This window comes from Mus musculus, chromosome 19 (assembly GCF_000001635.26).
Source record: "Mus musculus strain C57BL/6J chromosome 19, GRCm38.p6 C57BL/6J".
Classification (NCBI taxonomy): domain Eukaryota; kingdom Metazoa; phylum Chordata; class Mammalia; order Rodentia; family Muridae; genus Mus; species Mus musculus.
The window spans coordinates 37,207,533-37,227,728 of NC_000085.6; the positions used below are offsets into that span (position 1 = coordinate 37,207,533).

Sequence of the window (20,196 nt, forward strand, 5' to 3'; positions counted from 1 at the left end):
GACTCTTACCTCACAGAGGTAGCTCCTCCGCCGGCAGCAGCTCGGCGCCCCGGCGGTCCATGGACCGGAACCCTGGGCGGACCGGCAGGAACCCGGGCCGCGACCGCCGCCTCCCGGCCCCAGGCTCCTCCTCCTCACTCCCCGCCGCCCTCTGCGGTCGCCCGCCGGCCGCGCAGCGCCACCGCGGGCCTCTGGGAGCCACGCCGGGAGGCTGTGTGGCGGGTCCGCGGCCGCCGCGGGACTGAGGCCTACTCCGCCGCCTCTCAGTGCTATTGTCCCGGGGCCTGGCCCTGAGCGGGGCTGCGGGCGAGGGCCGAGCTCGCCGGCTCCGCGGAAGATGCCGGACCAAGCCCTTCAACAGATGCTGGACAGGTAGGAGCAACGTGGGGCCGGGAACTGCCGGCCTTCGTCCTGGGCCTGCCCATGCTGGCCTCGAGGCCCCGAGAGCGGGGATCCTGGCGTCCGCCGAGAGTTCCACGGCCCGGAGGCCGGGAAAAGGGCTCTGAGTTTGGAGGTGGCACTGGGGAGAAGAGCGGGCGAGAGGTCAGGGTCGTAGACTTTGAAACTTAGTTAAAGGAGGGAGGTCTACTTTGGCCGCCAGCCTGTTTGGGTTTTTTTTTTTTGGTTGTTGTTTTGTTTTGTTTTTTGAGGTGAAGAGGCGCTATTGTTAACCCATAGTATTAGTTTCTATTTCTCCCCCTCCTCCCCGGACAATGTAGTAAAGGGGTTGACAGCGACGCCACTGGGAAGTACCCGATTGTCATTCTGGAGACTGGTCCCTTGCACTTTCACAATGCAAGGATAGGCATTCCTTCTTTTAAAGCCTGGGTTTCGTTTCTCTTTCCAACTCCCCCACCACCCTCCCCCAATCCCATCCCTACCCCCAAACCGTAAGGTCAGAATATCCACAAGGGAGCCTTAACGGTCGGTCACACTAGAGTAGAGGTTATGGAAAACAGCCACAAGCATGCAACATTGAACACGTAGCACACTTGACGATCGCTAAGTTCCCAGACACGTTTGGGCTTGTACTGGGACCAGTTGCCCATTCCTGGGGTCTCCAGCCACTAAAACTCTTTGAGAAAGTCTACAGCACTGCCCTCTGCCGTTTAAATTCCAGCCAGTGAGTTTTTGGAAACTAAATTAAATCCACCTTTTCACCAAGGCAGCTGCTTGCTGTTCTGACCAATTGGTCGATCTAATTCATAATGTTTGAGGTTGCTTGCAACTCTAAATAGACTAACTGGCCACCCACTTCAGCAGGTGATGCTCTCAATGCACTTAAGATTCAGCTTTGAAACTTATTAAATGAAGGCCCTCTCTTGATTGAGGTTATAGCCATTAACTACTGGGGCTGGGAGGTGGGCATCAAAGATCCATCAGGGAAGGCAAGAAGTTACACCCTCATATTTTATGACAGGATTTAGCCTAAATCTCTGGTACTTAGCAGCTATTCTGCTACAACTAATGAACTTGTCCGTTTCTCCAGTTGTCTAGAAGTCTGGTCACTTCTCAAGTTTTCCTTTCATTATAATTTATCATACTTGACTAGATGTGTCATACTAAGTATGCCCAGAGAGATTACTGCCTGCCACATCGATTCCAGTTATATGAGACGCAATCCTTGTATTGCGTAGTTAATCATTTGCTCTGATGACATCCCACTTTCACTTTTCCGTGACGACACTTAGAAAAATTCTTCTGTCTAGATGTTGTCTTGGCTTTTCATGTATTCTTCAGAGGTTTTCATAAAAGCCAGTGAGTGCTCATGAAACATTTACAGAAACTTGGGAATTCTGGCTATCCTTTTTAGAATGTACATAACTTAGTCGTTTCCTCTCCCATCACCCTAGCTCACCTCCATCCTCTACCTACCGTTTTCTTCCCAAGTCCTTTCCCATTCCGAGTCCCATCACCCCCTCGTTTCTGTGTGTGTGTGTGCGTGTGTGTGTGTGTGTGTGTGTTCCATTAAATTTAATTAGGATTGTTTGCATAAGCATGGGTCCAGGTTATTTACAAGAGCATGGGCGTGTTATTAGCACAACACTAAATTTACTCCCTCCTCCTCTAGTAGCAGTATCCAAAGTTCAGGGTAGGCCTGGAGTTTTGAGTCCCTCCTCTATCCCTGATGCAATAGTGTGTAGATCTTACACAGATAACCACAGGTACGGTAGGTGTGTAAGCACAAGGCCAGAAGACCAAATGCACAGCGCTCCTCGTCTCACAACTCTTACATTCTTTCTGCCCCCATCCAACTGTTCCTGCCTCTGCCATACTCTGTTTATCCAGTGCCATGCATGCTAGATAAACACTGGTACAACTGAACCACATTCCCATTCCTTACTTTAACACTGATAATGATTCTGGTATATGTAGCCCTACTTGTCTACTTACGCCCTCTACTGGTGTGTCTGAGGTCAGCTACTGTGTACTTATGTATAATACTAAATCTTTGGTCCGAAGCAAGTGGGGCCGACCAGAGCAAGCAGAGATCCTAAAAATTCAATTCCCAACAACCACATGAAGGCTCACAACCATCTGTATAGCTATAGTGTAAGCACATACATTAAATAAATAAATAAATCTTTAAAAAAAAAAGGACCTCTTGAACTTGGAAAGAAATTGTTGTGATGTCCTTTTTCTTCCTATAGCTATCCTTTACCATTAAGAAAACGGAGTCGGCTTTTTAAAAATTGGTTTCCTCAGTTGAAAATTGAATGGTCTGAGAATATGGCTCAGAACATTCTGCCTAGAATGTTTGTAATCCTGGCCTGAAGGGTAGGGGAACTATATATGAAAACACTAGCACTTTGTTTTTCTAAGTTCAAGAGGTCTTAATAAGCAGAAGATACTTGAAACTGTGCCTGTATGCTAGTTTACTAGTCAGGGGAAATTACTAGAAAGATGGAGTCCAAAAAAAAGATAGATAAAAACAAAGTTCAAAAAATAGGTTCTGTAGTGGAAGATAAAAAACAAACCAGAAGAAAAGCTCTACTGGAAATAGATTGGTTGTTTGGCTCTGTAATTTTTACAGGACTTCTTCAATACTGCATGATAGTTCCATCCCATTAGCTAAGAGCTTCATGCAGGAAGGAGACTGGAACCCTAAAGATAAAACTTTTTTTTCTTAATTTACAGAAGTTGCTGGGTGTGCTTTGCCACCGATGAAGATGATAGAACAGCTGAGTGGGTGAGACCATGCAGGTGCAGAGGATCTACTAAGTGGGTTCACCAGGCTTGTCTCCAGCGCTGGGTAGATGAAAAGCAAAGAGGAAACAGCACAGCCAGAGTGGCCTGTCCTCAGTGCAACGCCGAGTACTTAATAGTGTTTCCAAAGCTGGGTAAGGACTAATGGAAGAACAACACAGACATGTTCACTGTTTTATTTCTGTGTGTGTGTGTCCCCGTAGTTAAAAGCTTTTTTTGGGGTGGGGGAAGGAAGAGGTGAAGACCTGAGATAAGGTCTCACTCTGTATCCCTGGAATTCATGACAGTCCTCCTGCCTCATCCTCCTCAATTGCTGCCATTATGAGCAACAACACCCAGCTCGTTGGTTGGTTGATTGGTTGATAGGTTTTTATGTGTATGAGTGTTTTGCCTACATGACTGTATGGGCTGTGTGCATGCCTAGTGCCCAAGGAGACCAGAAAAGGGCATTGGATCCCCTGAAGCTCGAGTGTGATGGTTGTAAGCCACCATGTGAGTGTTGGGAACTCGTTCCAGTTCCCCTGCAAGAGCAGTCAATGCTCTTTACTCTCCAGCTCCTTGGATTTATTTTTAAATGATTTCTTTATCTTTGCTTTTTTGTGAATTTATTTTTTTTCTCTCTAAATGTCAGACACTTATTTTGCTAACAGTTTACAATATCTTTAACAAGTCCCCAGACTTGCCTGTTTGTCAGTACATTAAATATTTTTATTTGAGAAGAAAAGGACTTTATGACACACTATGGATGTAACAAGAGAGGTGACTTAGGGCTGGGGATACAGCTTCATCAGTAAAGTGTTTGCCTGGCAAGCTTGGGAACCCGAGTTTCGTTTTCATAACACGTGTAACCTTAGTGCTAGAGAAGCAGGAACAGGATAATCCCTGGGCTTACTGCCCAGCTAGTCTGTGCTAGCTGATCAGGCCAATGAGAGACCTTGTCTCAAATGAGATAGATGGTCTTTCTGAGGATTACACCTGAGAGTGCATATGCATTAAAGGGGGTAAGGGGTGGACATAAGGAACACCTTTCTTTAGAGACAGTTTAAGAGAAAAAGCAGCAGTGAGTATTCCAGTATTCTTTAATTCTTGTATTAAGAAACAAAAATAGAAAATTAAAGTTTTGCTTTGGGTTTTAGCTATGCTAGGCACTGAACTCTGAGACTTTCCCATTTTAGGCCAGTGTTCTTGCTCAACCACTGAGCCAATACAGTTAAATTCATTTTTGAGAATTCAGCTTATATTGTAATCTTTCAGGAAAACTGCCCTCTTTTCTGGGCATTACTGGACATGAAAATAACCAGAAGTCTTTGAGAATGGGACTAGCCTGGAAAAAATTATCACTCTGTTCATTTATAGCCATATGTTTCTGAGCTAGTGTCATTTTTGTAAGGAATGTATTCCTTGCTATTCTTAAAAATATTTTTTTCCCGAGAAGGATTTCTCTGTGTAGCTCTGGCTGTCCTGGAACTCACTTTGTAGACCAGGCTGGCCTCAAACTCAGAAATCCGCCTGCCTCTGCCTCCCGATTGCTGGGCTTAAAGGCGTGCACCACCACACCCGGCTTAAAAATATTTTTAATATTAACCTTACCAATAACAAAGAGGTATGGAGGAGCTGGGCAGTGTTGGCACATACCTTTAATCCCAGCACTCGGGAGGCAGAAGCAGGCAGATTTCTGAGTTTGAGGCCAGCCTGGTCTACAAAGTGAGTTCCAGAACAACCAGGCAGGGCTATACAGAGGAACCCTGTCTCGAAAAACAAAAACAAAACAAACAAACAAACAAAACTGGCTGGAACATCTCTGTAATCCCAGCATTTGGGAGAGGAAAGAAGATGATACAGAGTTCAAGGCCACCTTAGACTATGAGGATGTTCAAGAGTGGTCTGAGCTATCCGGTGGGACTATCACAAAGGAAAAAAATGACCTAAGGAGTTTTCTTTTTTCTTGTCCTTTTTATGTATATGAATTACACTATCGCTATCTTCAGACATACCAGAGAGGGCATAGATCCTCATTAGAGATGGTTGTGAGCCATCGTGTGGTTGCTCAGAATTGAACTGAGGTCCTCTAGGAGAGCAATCTGTGCTCTTAACCACTGAGCCATCTCTCCAGTCCCAGGTATTTTCATTTTAAGTGCAAAACAATATTTTAAAACATTGTAAACAATCCGGAGGCAAACAGATATCTATGAATTTAAGGCCAGCTTTGTCTACTAGCGAGTTCCAGGACAGTCATAGCTATGTAATGAGGCATCACAAAAGAAGGAGAGCCGGGCGGTGGTGGCGCACGCCTTTAATCCTAGCACTTGGGAGGCAGAGACAGGCGGATTTCTGAGTTCAAGGCCAACCTGGTCTACAAAGTGAGTTCCAGAACAGCCAAGACTATACAGAGAAACCCTGTCTCGAAAAAAAAAAAACCAAAAAAAAAAAAAAAAAACAAAAGAAGGAGAAAGCACTTAAAGTAGGTGGGTGGACAGATGGCTCAGTGTTCAGGTGTGCTGGCTGCTCTTGGCTGAGGGGAACCTGAGTTTGAGTCTCAGAACCTGTGTTGGACAACTCGCAGCTCTAGCTTGAGCACCTGAGGATTTGATACCCTTCTGACCTTCTCAGGTGCACACATAAATAAATAACCTTTAAAATCATTCAGCCTGAGCCTTTGGATGGAAGTGCAAGGTTTGAAGGTTCGTGGAGCCACACCCAGCTCCGCTGAATCCAAATCACTGCCTGTAGCAAAGTTATGTTTGTAATGTCGTGACGCAAAACTGATTACTCCTTTTTGAGTAGCCTAATATGTTTACCTAAAATTTTTGGTTTGATTTTTGTCACTTAAATTTGAAATGCAAAAACTTAAATTTACCTAGGATATTAGGATGTTTCTGTCTTTGTAAGAATCTTTGTTATTTAAGAGAATTCACAATAAGCTTCTTTATAATTTAAAAAAAAAAAAAGCTTTTCTAGTACCCTTTAAATTATTAGATTTCTAAAAGTTGGTGTTGATTCAAAGCTTCGGTTGCCATCCATCATGTAATGGATGTACTGTTGAAAGTGCCGGACCCACCGAGCCATTGAAAATTGAATGACGTGGAGTGGGGAGCAGGGGTGTCGTTTAGTGGCAGAACACATGCTTGCCATGCGTGGGATCCTGAGTTTAATCATCAGTCAGTGCTGAATGCTAACACGTCATGTCTAAAGTCCTGAACCTTTGTGTCCTTAGGTAACTGGTACTGAGCATTTATTCATGCTTTCTCTTTCCGATTAGGACAGGAGTTTTTAAGGGCCTCCAACACTCCAAAGCTCTTTGTGTTGTAACCTGGTGCTATTTTTCCTAAAATTATAATCCCCTACCCCCATCCCCTGGTCATGAGACAACTTCACCAAGTTCCTGATTAGCACACAGAATTGGGGATTTACCATTCAGAGGATTTCGGAAAAAAATTTTTTAACAAAATACTTGCCTTAGATAATCTTTTGTTCGTAGAAATATCTCCTCTGGCTACCATTTTATCATAATGGTATGTTTGATACTAAGTATTTATTTCTTCCTTCCAAATATTAATACTAATCTTAGACTGGTCTCTCAGGAGTAATGAAAGATTTGGGTGAAATAAAATTAAGATAAAAGACAAGACAAGAATTATGTCAGGAAATATCTAGATCTAAGTAAATCAGCCCATTCCTTAATTTTTCTAGACATGTGTTTTACCTATAACCCAAGGGATAGTCACAAAATTTCCAAAAGAAAGTATAAGGATTTGGGGATTTTGTAAAATTTAAAAATTCACACCAGATAATTAATCAGGAAAGTTTAGCATATTTTCTATAGTTTATCAGAAAAACAATTCAGACATCTAGGCTATTGTCCATAGTCTAATAAATAAAAGTAATTGTGGCCTGCCTTTTAAGAATTCTTTTCACCCAAATACATATGACTTATATAAATTATATCACTGAACTACCAATAGTTTCATTTACTATATACATACCTTAAGAGAGAATTCAGTTAAACAAATACTTGGGGATAATAAGAATTTGAAATATATCAGTAAGTAAATCAGACCTTTCCCTTTTTGAGTCTGTTTCAAAGCAGGTCTCTTCTGTAAATATAGTTTTAAACTCTGCGGCTGGCCATTTTTCAGTAAAACATTAGTTACAAAAATAGCTGTTGGATTTGGCCAAGGGCCAGTGGTTCTCCAACCATTGTTCTAATACTGAAAATAGATAAGGAAAGTATGTTCTGCCATGAAACTGCTTTAGGAAAAACAGAAATACCACGAAGAAGAAAGTATGGTGTGGTAGGAATTGTCAGAGGGAACTTTATTGAAGTAAAGACAGAATCAGCAAAGGAAACTGAAAATTGAGTAATGAAATGTTCTGGATAGAGAAAAACCCAACCATATGTCAGAAAGAAAATATGTCATATGTAGCTGATAGTATAAATAAATGGGACTGAGATTAGACCACTGAATTTAGATAAGTGGAGGTTGTCAGTGATACCAAGGAATAGCTTGGGTGGAATAGATTCATGGAAAAATTAGATAATTATTCAAATACTTTACTCAGAGGAAGCAAGGAAAGGGAATAGTAGGACAAAAAGGATCAAAAGGTTTTAGTAGGCTGAAGCCTTTAGTCCCAGCACTGGGCAGGTAACGCAGGCCAACCTTTGTGAGTTCAAGGGCAGTCTGATCTACTCAGTAAGATCTTATCTCTAAAGACTTTAAGGGGGTTGGTGAAAAAATTCAGCAGATAAGGACGTTTGCCCCAGCCTGCCCATCCTTGGACCACCTGGTAACGGGAGAAGCCCAGCTCCTCAAGTGTCCCCTGCCCTCCTTGGAGCACTGCCTACCCCAAACAGTGTAATAACATTTCTATCATGTTTGTCTGAGAGAAATAAGCTGTGCAGGATGGGAATGGTGGAGGAGAATGGGAAGAGAACAACTGGAGCGCTGACCTGAGTTAGTGAGGAGGAGATAAGTGTGCTTTACAAGTGAGTGACTGGGTTTTGAGATGTGCACTGTTGATCGTGGAGCTGTGCAGAGGAGGAACTTTAGATCTTGTGGTTCATAACAAAATTCAAAATCGGAGCTTTTATTATATAACCATGGTTTCTAGCTTCCAGTGCCGTCATCGGGATCTTAAAAAGCTCACTAAGATGAAATTTGTTGTGTCTTCTGAGGAAGTGATAAATCTAGCTGTAGATTGAGATTAGATGATACATACAGTACCGATAGCATGGCACTTGGTGTCCTGCAAGACAAATGCTGGTAGAGGTTATAAAGTTAGAAAGCACTAAATTAAGCTTACTCTATCTCTTTGGCCCCCAAAGATACCTTATTGGGTTTTGGGGGGAGGGTTGGTTTGGTTTTTCAGGTTTTTTAATTTAGTTATACTAAATTATTAACTTTACCTGCTCACTGCCTCCCTCCCCAATACTTTATTATTTTAAATGTTAAGTTATAGCTTGCAAATGATGAGTAGCAACATTGGAACCAGAAGGCCTTCAGCGTCTCTCCTCATGCTATCTTTACTTCAGTGCCATCTCTCTGTTTACAGTGGCTGGCTCTAGAAGCCAGTAGGGAGTTTTGATCAGGGGCTTCAACGGATACATTTTTTTCCCCTTGTATGTTTAGTTATTCCATCATCAAATTACTATGCTAGTTTCTTTGTACAATGATGGTAACTGCTTTTGTTTCTAGCATTGTTTAGATTGAAGGCCCCAAGAAAGCAAGTGATAGAGAGTTCATACATTTCTAAGAAAATGTCTAAAGTAACAGTTTGTGTATAAAGTTATTCAGTAAATACAGTACCTTAGCCAACAAGTTACATATACATCTGGTTAAATGCAGATGTTCAGTTCCTTGGTTTTATTTTGAACAAATCTAAGACACTTTTTCTTCTCTGGAAAATTCCAGAGCTAAATTAAATTGGACTTAATTGCAAGTAAAATACCTCCAAAAATAGTAAGCATTTAATTGAGAATTGGCACATGTAGCTGTTGAAATATTATAAATACTGGCATCATAATTTTGTTTGTTGGTTTGGTTTGGTTTAGTTTTTTTGAGACAGGGTTTCTCTGTGTAGCCCTGGCTGTCCTGGAACTCACTCTGTAGACCAGGCTGGCCTCAAACTCAGAAATCCGCCTGCCTCTGCCTCCCAAGTGCTGGGATTAAAGGCGTGCGCCACCACTGCCCGGCCATAATTTTTTTTTAAAGCTTGTTAGAAGCCAGGCGTGGTGGCACATATGTAATTCCAGTTTCAGAAGGCCCAACACACACACACAAACATACATGCACACACACACCTATGACTAAAGAAGTCTAAAAGTACCTGTTGTTTAACAACTAATTTTAGATCATCTAACTTCATACAAATGTTTTAGCTATAGAAAATATTGAAGTCATTTTAAAGCCCTACCTTATGTTGAAACTTTTCTCTTTATATTGTAGGTCCAGTGGTTTATGTCTTGGATCTTGCAGATAGACTGATCTCAAAAGCTTGCCCTTTTGCTGCAGCAGGAATAATGGTTGGATCTATCTATTGGACAGCCGTGACTTATGGAGCAGTGACAGTGATGCAGGTTCACCATTCTCTATTCAGTGACACTACTTTTGATGTGAAGGTCTATTATATATTTGCTAGGAGTTTTAAAATGTATTGTTTTAAATAGTGATGCTATCATGATTAAAGAATAAGAATTTATATAAAAAGGAGACTAGAGCTGACCAAATGGCTTAGTGGGTAGAGATGCTTGCCACAGAACCTAATGACCAAGTTAAGTCCCCAACACTCACATGATAAAAAGTGACTCCCAAAAGAAATTGTTCTCTGAACTTACACATGAGCTGTAGCATGCCCCATCCCTGATAGCATGCACATAGTAAATAGTGTTGCTCAAAGCTGGCTAGTGAAAAAAAAAAATAGTGGAAGCTAGAAAGACCTCCCTTACTCATTGATTGGCAGGGTTAATACATAAATGTCTGTATTATCAAAATCAGAAGATAGGCGCAACATAATCTGCATTAAGTTCCATTGTCTTCACAGAGCTAGAGAAGGCAATCCTGAAATTCATAAGCACTAAAAGACCCTCGATAGCCAAAACAATGCTAAGTGGAAAGAGCTATGGTGGATAAATCACTGTACCTGGTCTCAACCAGAGGTATTGGGTCACACCTTTAACCCCAGCATTATGAGAGTTCCAGGTCAGCAAGAGTTATGTGGTAAGACCCTATCTCCAAAACAAACAAACTAAATTAATCTCAAACTTACCTCAGAGCCATAGTAATAATACTATGATCCTGGCACAAAAAAAAAATGTAGACCAGTCGTATAGAATAAAGAACATAGACGCTTATATACACAGCTGTATCCACCTAATTTTCAACAATAATGTCAGAAACATGCATTGATTTAGATGTGATGTCCAGCATGTATAACCCCACTGTTTGAGTAGAAGCAGGAAGATCTAGTGTTTAAGGTCAGCCCCAGATACATAGTGAGTTTGAAACAGCTAGCTTGGGATATATGGTACTATGTCTCAAACAAAAACATACATTGAGGAGAAAAATCCAGCTTCTCAAATAGTGTGAAGAAAACAGGGTATCCGCTTGAAGGAGAGTGGAACTAAATCTAAGTCTGTCACATTTCTAACAGCAGAGGAAACAATCACCACAGTGAGAATAAAGTGAGTCTCGGCATATAGAGAGAACAGTGGAAAAAATTTCATTTGCATTTTTAAATTTTAAAAATACTTTTGTTTATGTGTATGCATTTTGTATAGGCCTATTTGCTTGTAGAAGTCAGATGACAACTACTGAGAGCCAGTTCTCCTGTCACCTTTTAGAATCCTATGATCAAACCTAAGCTCTCTGCAAGTTCCTCTACCACTGCGCATCCTCCCATCCTCTATATGCATTTTTATTGAAAAGACAGAATATTATTAACTTACCCAGCACTGGAATGAACACCTTATAAGTATTGATGCATTTAAATTATAAGAACAGTGATGTACTGTAAATAACCTTATTCTTGGTTTACTAATTTAGGGGATTGATTGTGTCATGTGTCACATAGTAAAGACCCAACATTAGGCCCTCCCTCTAAGGTGAAAATAAACTCCATAAACACTGAAATTTTTTTACCTTATTTGAGATAATCTTTTGAACAACTAAGTAGCAAGTAGCTAGGAATTACTAGGCATGTGCCATTACACTTAGGCCTCACACATGCAAAGCGCATACTGGGGCTGCTGAACTCTACACCCTCAGCTACTGGCTGTGGTGTGGGCCATCAAATTGAGGACTGGAAGTAAAGGACAGATCTCCCACACTGTGTGCTGGTGCATGCCTTTGTCTGGTAAGGAAACTTCAGTCTCCGTGCTTCTTTTCCTCACCACAGACTCAGGGAGCATGGGTATCTCAGGCTTCTCCTCTCAGCTCTCAGCGTACTTAATATGCTCAGTGAACACATTCATTCTCTCTGACAAGAATCTTGCCCTTACCTTGCTTGTTTACAGGGACGCCCAAAGCATGCTAGAGAACATTGTAAACTTGCGGTTTTGCTGTGGTAACACTTAATGGAGAATTCCTTTTTGTACAGTGCCCGTTGTTCCCTCGATGGTCTCGTAGATTCAGATGTTATGTAGCCAGAGGACACCTCTGTTTCTTGAACAGTCTAGAGAACATACAGTGGGGGCCTTTCCTCTTTCCCTTTGTGTTTGTCATTGTGGCTGGTTACTGGAAGATGGCTCCCGCACTGAAGAGCAGTGTGTGCCTTTAATCCCAGGAGTTGGAAGGCAAAAGCAGGTACATCTCTTTGAGTTTGGGGCCATCCTGATCTATATGATGAGTTCCAGACCATCCAGGGCTACACAGTGAGACCCTATCTCAAAAAGTTAAGTAACAACAAAACTCAACTGTCCCTTCACAACTCTGTTGAGATATCATCAGTGCATTTTTGTAAAGTTCTTTTATCCCACATAAAATTAAACAGCTTGCAGATTTGCACCACCTTAGATGGTTATTTTGTATTTCATTTTATTTGAGGCAAGGTCTCACTGTGTAACCCTGGCTGACAGAGCTATGTAGACTAGGCTGGTCTCACAGTCATGGAGATCTACCTGCCTCAGTGTTCCGAGTACTGGGACTAACGGCATGTTATGGGTGATCTTCCTTCCTTTCTTTTCCTTTTTTTAATTTAATTTTATTTTATTTTTTCGTTTGAGGTTTGTATATGTACCAACTATATGTAGTGCCCACAAAGGCCAGAACAACTTGTCAGATCCCTGGGAACTACAGTTACGGGAGGTTGTGAGTTGCCATATGGGTGCCAGGACTTGAACCCAGTTCTACTGTAAGAGCAGCTGATGTTCTTAACCACTGAGCCATCTCTATATCACCAGTATTACTTTTTATAAATAATTTAAGACTAATAGCTTTTAGGCTTTTTAAAAAAACCTTTGTTTCTGTGTTTTGAAACTAAATGTGTCTTACAAAATGGACTATGTACTTAAATATGTACCCCTGCTTTACCTGAGAAAGTAACTGTAGGAAATGCTGTCTGCTTCCCAGGTTGTAGGCCATAAAGAAGGGCTGGATGTTATGGAGCGAGCTGACCCTTTATTTCTTTTGATTGGACTTCCTACTATTCCTGTCATGCTGATACTAGGCAAAATGATTCGCTGGGAGGACTATGTGCTTAGACTATGGCGCAAATACTCAAATAAACTACAAATCTTGAACAGTATATTTCCAGGTAAGGTCCTGAGTTGTGGCTATATAAAGTGCATGTTGGATTGATGTTTAGAAGAACCAACGCAGGATTTAAAAAAATATATCTAAAGCTTTTTTTTTAAGCTATTCCTAAGATTTAAGATTTAGTTCTAACATAATGCTTTTCCCCTCTAGGGATTGGTTGTCCTGTTCCTCGAATTCCAGCTGAAGCTAACCCTTTAGCAGACCACGTCTCTGCTACCAGAATTTTGTGTGGAGCCCTTGTCTTTCCTACTATTGCGACAATAGTTGGTAAACTGATGTTCAGTAGTGTTAACTCAAATTTACAAAGGACAATCTTGGTAAGATGGATTTAATGTTACTTGTTTCAAGTAGTATACAGATGAGAGCTAACTATTTGTGTTTAAAGGGAGAGATGTTATGTAGGGGCTCTGTCTGCTCCCTCCATCAACCCCCACTGTCAGCATAGCTTGAGAGAAATTAAAAAAAGAAAGCAGGTCCTGTGCCAGCTGCCTCCTGGACCCTCCCTGTGGGTACCTTCTCTTCTGGACTGCGCTCTGGGTTCAGTCCCCAGTACCAGCATCATAAATAAACAACTGAGATGAAACTGGCTCATACTGTTTCCTGTCATCCTGTTTGCCCTCCTTGGTTGCAGCCCACATAGTGCCTGGCATTCTCCTCTCTCTCAGTGTGTAAGAACTCCATGGGAAGAAAGCTACACAAGTGATGTAGGAACAGGGCCTCTTCCTTTGCTACTTGAAGCCTGCTCTTTCCCAACTTCTGCCCTCACAGAAGAGAATGTTTCACTTGTAATTATCAGCATTTACTTGGCTTCAAATCCTGTCTTTTGTGATAGGTGTAAAGTTCTTTTTCTTGTTTATCTGATCCTGCATTATAAAAACATTAATTTCCCTTTTTATTTTAGGGTGGAATTGCTTTTGTTGCCATAAAAGGAGCATTTAAGGTTTACTTCAAACAGCAGCAATATTTACGTCAGGCACACCGCAAAATCCTAAATTATCCAGAGCAAGAAGAAGCATAAAACTGACTTCTGGTTGTTCTGAGGCCTCTCATCCTGACGAGTCTGTTGTGTTCTGATTCCATCATTAATGCGCTAGTGGAGACTTGTGACGCTGCTCCTATATTCTAAGAGATACAATAAAGCACGCAGGGCCGGGGCAAGCCGCCCAGTAATCACGGACCTAAGGACACGCGTCAGCTCTGTCATTTGTATGTTCTACTTTTATGGCAGTCGGCTAAACCATTATTTTAGCATGGGAAACCTGAGTTTGTTCATATTTTTCCAGACAAGAATGTAAAGATAAAACTGTACAAACATTAAAAGTGGACATGTTTTATTCTGACGCCTCTTTTGTATATACTCAGTTCAGTGTTTTCTTAGGAATAGCAACTCGATGAAGGAACTGTGAGGGCTTTTCTCATTGGTGTAATTGATTGTATGCTACAAAGGAGCCTCTGTTAACAGGAGGAAGTGTAAACTAGTTCTGAATAAATAACAAACCCAGAAATGTATGTCAGCATTGAAGTGATTATCTGAACAAAAGAGATTTTGTTTTCTTTTCCTAAACCCATGTGACATCTCAGATGTGAAGGGTCAGTTTCCAGGGCTTCCAAAGCACTTTTTCACTATTAAACTTTATTTATGCAATGTTGACATCTCATAGTTCATAGTGTACTTTTGACTCGTAGTCGTCCTGTGTGTGTGGTGTGAGGGTGTGTGTGTGAGCGGGGAAGGGGACTTCAGAAAGAAGGTAGGAGGGAGGGAAGCAGAGGATAGTGATAGGGAAATGAGGTGGAAGGCCCTTTTATCACTTAGTATGTTTTTAAATTTGTATTTCTACAAATTAGAACTACTGATTCATAGGTTAAGCAGAGAACAACTTGCAAAAAATGATAATAAAATTATTGGGTTTCTGTTGATTCCGTTATTCAGATATTTGTTAACTGGCTCCCACTTACCTAGTCACTGTGCAGGTGCTATGGGATAGAGTTGGGGAACTTGTTCAGAGAGTCTGCAGTCTAATAGAACAAGCACTGATTGAACCCAAGGGAGCTCTTGAATATCAGTGAGGTAATTATGGAGTATTGATCAGGGTCATTGGTTTCCACTTTATCTGTTTATAGGATAGCCAATACTGTTTTTAGGGTATCTTGTTTTTGAATCAGGGTCTCTAGCATAGCTAACCTCAGACTTCCTGTGTATCTGAAGGTGGCCTTGAGCTCCTGATCCCTGAGCCTCCTAACTACAGGTGAGCACCACAACACCTGCTTTTCTAACTTAATGCTGTGGATTGAACCTAGGGCCTTACACATGCTAGGTATACACTACATCACCAGCCCTCCTTTTAGATTTTAGTTGTCATATTAAGGGGGCGATCTCCTTACTAGTCATTGTTTAACTAGTTTTATATTCATTGTTCAAAAGCAATTATTTAGGTCATGTTTAATAGTGACCATTACAATGTTCAGCAATCTGATTAGAATGAAAAATTTTTTTTAAAGATTTATTTATTTATTATATGTAAGTACACTGTAGCTGTCTTCAGACACTCCAGAAGAGGGAGTCAGATCTCATTATGGGTGGTTGTGAGCCACCATGTGGTTGCTGGGATTTGAACTCCGGACCTTCGGAAGAACAGTCGGGTGCTCTTACCCGCTGAGCCATCTCACCAGCCCCTAGAATGAAAATTTTTAAAGTTTAAAAAATAATGCTGTTCACAGTATATGATGCATGATAATGCTCCCCCTTTCTGCGAAATGGATACTTCTCTTTAGAAGTGTAACAAATATAGATTGAGCTGTGTTAGATTGTAAATAAATATTTTAGTAAAGACTGGTATCTTTCTCTAGGTTGGTTATCTCAGTTTTGAGTTTTACGGTGTCTGTGGGAATGACTCTTTTGAACATCCAGAGTTGTAATTATCTAGGGTATAAGGGGCAATTTGACTGAGTTAACCTTAACACTGCTGTTATTCTGTAGAGAAAATGTGAACCCTGATTATATATAAAAATAACTAAGATCTACAGCTGTAATTATGAAATTGGCTTCCATCATTGCCAGTGTGAAAATATATATATTCTGACATTTCCTGGATACTCCTGTTAAGTTGAGCAGCTTTTACACAGCCACAAGCCCTCAGCTCCCTGTGTACTACTTTAATTTCCGGGGTGGTGGTGGGGGGTGGGGAGCTGCTTGGATCGATCTATTGGCATCAAGGCCCGTGAAGGCAGAGGTTTATAGAGCTATGGGGAGGGAGCCACACTTGTCTGCAGTCCAGAGTGAACACTAGCCCTGCTGCATTTGAACACCACATGACAGGCCTCCCTGGAACCACAAATCAAAAGACATGGGCAGACTGAAAGCTGAATAGGTTACGTTGAGCTCCCATCAAGTTTTAGTAGCTGTAGTGTATAACCTTGGCCAGGTGGCTATTCAGCCACAGTTACGTTCATCTCTAAAATGCAAGTCACACCTAGACACTTTCTAGGATTTGGTTGAGAAAAGACAGGTACTTTCGGCCTCAGTAGCTCCTAAAGGTGGTCGTCCCATCTAGGACAGGGCAGTAACCAAGGGTAGGGCCCTCGAGGACAGAGCCAGCACAGACTTGAGGATTTGTGAGTATGCTGTTCTCCGATTTTCTTTCTTTTTCTTCCTTCCTTCCTTCCTTCCTTCCTTCCTTCCTTCCTTCCTTCCTTCCTTTCTTTTTGTCCTAGAAATGTCACATTTAAACCTTTTTTTAAAAAAATTAGAATTCAGTGATTAGTAAAATTCTATTGTAGAAGTTAACTCCATCTAAGTTGGCTGAAAATGTTCATTACTTACCAAATGGTTGAAGAATATATAATTAAGTGGCTTCATTAGTCACTGCCTTGCTAATTTTGCTGTATTTTTTTTTCTAATTCCTTGTTTTTAATATAGAAAACTCAATACTGGCTGAAATAGGTTGAATAAACAATTTTTATGCTCTCTAAGTGTATTTTGTCTGTTGAACCAACCCTAAACTTATTTCACTATTTTGAAGTTAAGTTTTAAATATTTATTTTTAGTTAAGTGTATCTCTATGTGGGTGTGTGCACATTGAGTGCAAATGCCTATAGAGTCCAGAAGGGCACCAGATTCCTTGTGGCTCACAGGTAATTGTGAGCCACCAGACATGGGTGCTAAGAACTAAACCTGCGTCCACTGTAAGAGCAGTAAGCACTTTGTTTTTCTATTTATTCACTTTACATCCTGATCAAAGCCCCACCTCTCCCTCCAGTTCCCCCTTCACATAACTCTTCTCCCATCCCCACTTCCCTTCTCGGAGAAGGGGGAGTCCCCTCCCCCCAGATACAACCCCTGGAACTTAGTATATAAGACCTGCTTCCTCTAAGATACTAGGATCTTTAAAAATAGTGGGATAATGGGGGTGTTGAAAGTTTCATGTAGCCCAAATTGACACCAAACTTTGTATGGAGCTGAGGCTGACCATGAATCTTCATGTCTTACTCTACCTCTGAAAGGCTACGATTATAGGCATGTGCCGCCAAAACCAGCTTGAAGTACTCAGACAAGATGTTTCTAATGTAGGGACTGGAGAGAAGGCTGCAGTTAAGAGTACTTGTTGCTCTTGTAGAGGGACAGGGTTGCGTTCCCAGCACCCACATACATGTAACTCTAGTTTTAGGGAGATCTGATACCTTCTGATCTCTGCAGGTACCAGGCATGCATGTGGTACAAAGACATACAGGCAGGGGAAACACTAAAAATGTTTTAAAGTTTCTAAAGCAGATTAGAATGTTCCAAGTTGAATGAGTCCAAGGCACTTGCATCTTAGCAATTCTGTTGTTCTAAGTTGCTTTATTGCCTGATATACAGACTAGTTGCTGAAACAGTTCAGTGGCCTTGGGTGCATGCCCTAGCTGGTAAAGAGAGATACCTCCCAGACCCAAACCTGATTATTTCCCGGGTTGTTGTGAAGATTAGGTGAAGTGGCTTTTTACAAAGTTTGATATTCAAGAGAGTCTGTACAAATACGTATGCAGTGGAAGTTCGTCCCTAAACTTAGCTTGGGCCGCTGCTTCCCAGCTGCCTGCCTTCTTTAGCTCAGGCAAGGCGGGGAGGGCTTGCATCTGATACTTAACCAGAGCCTTAAGGACCAGCAACAGGCTAGACTCCGTCTGTTCAAGTTAATGAAGCTTTCAAGCCTTTGTGGTTAAGATAACTGTATCCAAAGCAGTAGATACTTGCTGGCCATGCCCCAGGTACTGGTGGATAAGCCTGCATTACTGATACAAGTCTCTTAAAGGTGTTTGTTTGTTTGTTTTTCTTTTTAAGTTTTTTTTTTTTTACTCTTCAATTCTAGCACTAGAATTTCTGCTTCTGGAAGGGGTGCATAAACGCCTTGTGAGGATGAAGAAAATATTCCTTTCATGATCAAATCCTTTCTCAGTGCTAGTTCTTTGTGTGCATCTGTGGTGGGTCGGGGAGGCAGTGTGCTTTATATGGAGGCCAGAGGACAACATCAGGTGTCTTCCCCAACTTCTCCACATTAATGTGTTGAGTCTCTCACTTAATTGGTCAGTTAGACTGGCTGGCTAGAAAATCCTAGACCCACTGGGGTTCCGGCTACACATGGGTGCAGGAGGTGTGAACCCCGCTTGCTCGAGCTTCCACAGCAAGCTCTTTGCCACTTGCACTTTTCCCCAGGCCCGGCATCTTTACCTCCTCTGGGGTCCTGGTTGGTTTTGGTTTGGTTTGGTTTGGTTTTGGTTTTTGTTTTATTTTTTTATTGAAAATAGACCTTTTCATACAATTTTTTTATCTTTAATCTTTTTTTACAGTCCAGTCGTTATCCTCTCCCTGTTCTGCCCTCCAACAGTTCCTCATCTCATTCCTCCATTCCTGTCTCCAATTGGATGGCCCCACCCCCATCCCACCAAAGCCTCCCTCCCCACTCCCTGGGGCCTCAGGTCTCTGAAGGGTTAGGTGCATCTTCTCACTGAGGCCAGACCAGGCAGTCCTCTGCTGTATATGTGTTGAAGGCCTTGGACCAGTTAGTGTATGCTGCCTGGTTGGTGGCTCAGTGAAAGAGATCCAGTGACCAGCCCAAATTGGGATCCACCTCAAGGTCTGACACTATTACTGATGCTATAGTATACATACAGACAAAAGCCTAGCATGGCTGCCCTCCAAGAGTCCCAACAAGCAGCTGATTGAGACAGACATGGATACTGACACCGAACCAATGGACTGAAGTCAGAGACCCCTGTGGTTGAATTAGGGAAAGGCTGGAAGAAGTTGAGGTTGTGGGTGACCCCATAGGAAGACCAGCAGTGTCCTGGTTTCTTGAAGTTAACCTTAGCACCATTTTCTTGGGTGGGGAGTGTGTGTTCTAGGTCCAAAAATGGTCCAAGATCTGTCTGTCTCTACCTCCTGGAGCACTGGGATTTAAAGACACGGCCACCATATCAGCTTATTTTTTATTTTATGCATGCTTTGCCTGCATAATGTATGCATGTGCAATGCATGCTTGCCTGTTGCCTGCAAATCCTAGAAAGGGCATCAGATACCATGGAGAGCCTCCGTGTGGGTGTTGGGAGTACAACTCTTGTCCTCTGGAAGAGCAGTCTGTCCTCTTAACCTCCGAGCCATCTCTCCATCCCTGCAACAGTTCTGTTTGTTTCTTAACTATATAAAACTTTGGGGCTAGAAAGATGGCTCAGCAGTTGAGGGTACTGACTGTTCTTCCAGAGGACCCAGGTTCAAAACCCAGCACCCACATGGCAGCTTGTAACCGTCTTTAACTCCAAGATCTGATGCCTTCACACAGACATGCATGCATGCATGCAAAACGCCAATACACATAAAATGGAAATAAATAATTAAAAAGTAAATAAAACTGCTTTGTGCCACATAAATGTGATACGGGATTAATCAGCATGCCTGTTAATGAGTTTTGCTCTGGTTACTCTAAATGCTGACGATAGCAAACCCCCAGTCCACTCACTCACTCATTCACTCCAGACCCCTTGAATGAGTGCTCCTTTTAAGAATGTGAAAGAAGCACTGGCAGCCATTTTACTACCCTTGACATTCGGCCATTCAGAAATAAGTTTGGTCAGTGGGATCTGCTTGGGAGCTCACAGGTTGTCAGAATTTGTGGCATACTGTTGGGATTAGGCTCTGTGCTCAGCCAGTCTTAATTTCCCAGGAGAGACTTGGATAGATGTTGAAGGCTCTCAGCTGTGCCATGTTCATTCA

General features: G+C 41.9%; 2 protein-coding genes across 6 annotated transcripts in view; one reads left to right on the forward strand and one right to left on the reverse strand.

Moving 5' to 3' along the window:
- Cpeb3 (cytoplasmic polyadenylation element binding protein 3) overlaps window positions 1-88 on the reverse strand; it is a 188,280-nt gene extending 188,192 nt beyond the window's left edge. The window contains exon 1 of the mRNA XM_006526830.4: window positions 10-88. The gene's annotated coding sequence lies outside the window, so the exon portion shown is untranslated. The remainder of the gene's footprint in view (window positions 1-9) is intronic.
- Window positions 8-16,925, forward strand: Marchf5 (membrane associated ring-CH-type finger 5). Of its 5 annotated transcripts, none has more exons than NM_001378797.1 (6): window positions 8-372; window positions 3,139-3,341; window positions 9,651-9,823; window positions 12,771-12,954; window positions 13,107-13,273; window positions 13,858-16,925. In NM_001378797.1, exons 1-6 carry the CDS (start codon window positions 338-340, stop codon window positions 13,972-13,974), a joined length of 879 nt encoding a protein of 292 aa, NP_001365726.1. In that variant the 5' UTR covers window positions 8-337; the 3' UTR covers window positions 13,975-16,925. The 5 variants fall into 5 exon arrangements, with proteins under 5 accessions (NP_001365726.1, NP_001365727.1, NP_081590.3 ...); NM_027314.3 differs by having other exon boundaries at window positions 13-372; window positions 9,651-9,781; NM_001378798.1 differs by lacking the exon at window positions 9,651-9,823.
- The last annotated feature ends 3,271 nt before the right edge of the window (window positions 16,926-20,196 follow it).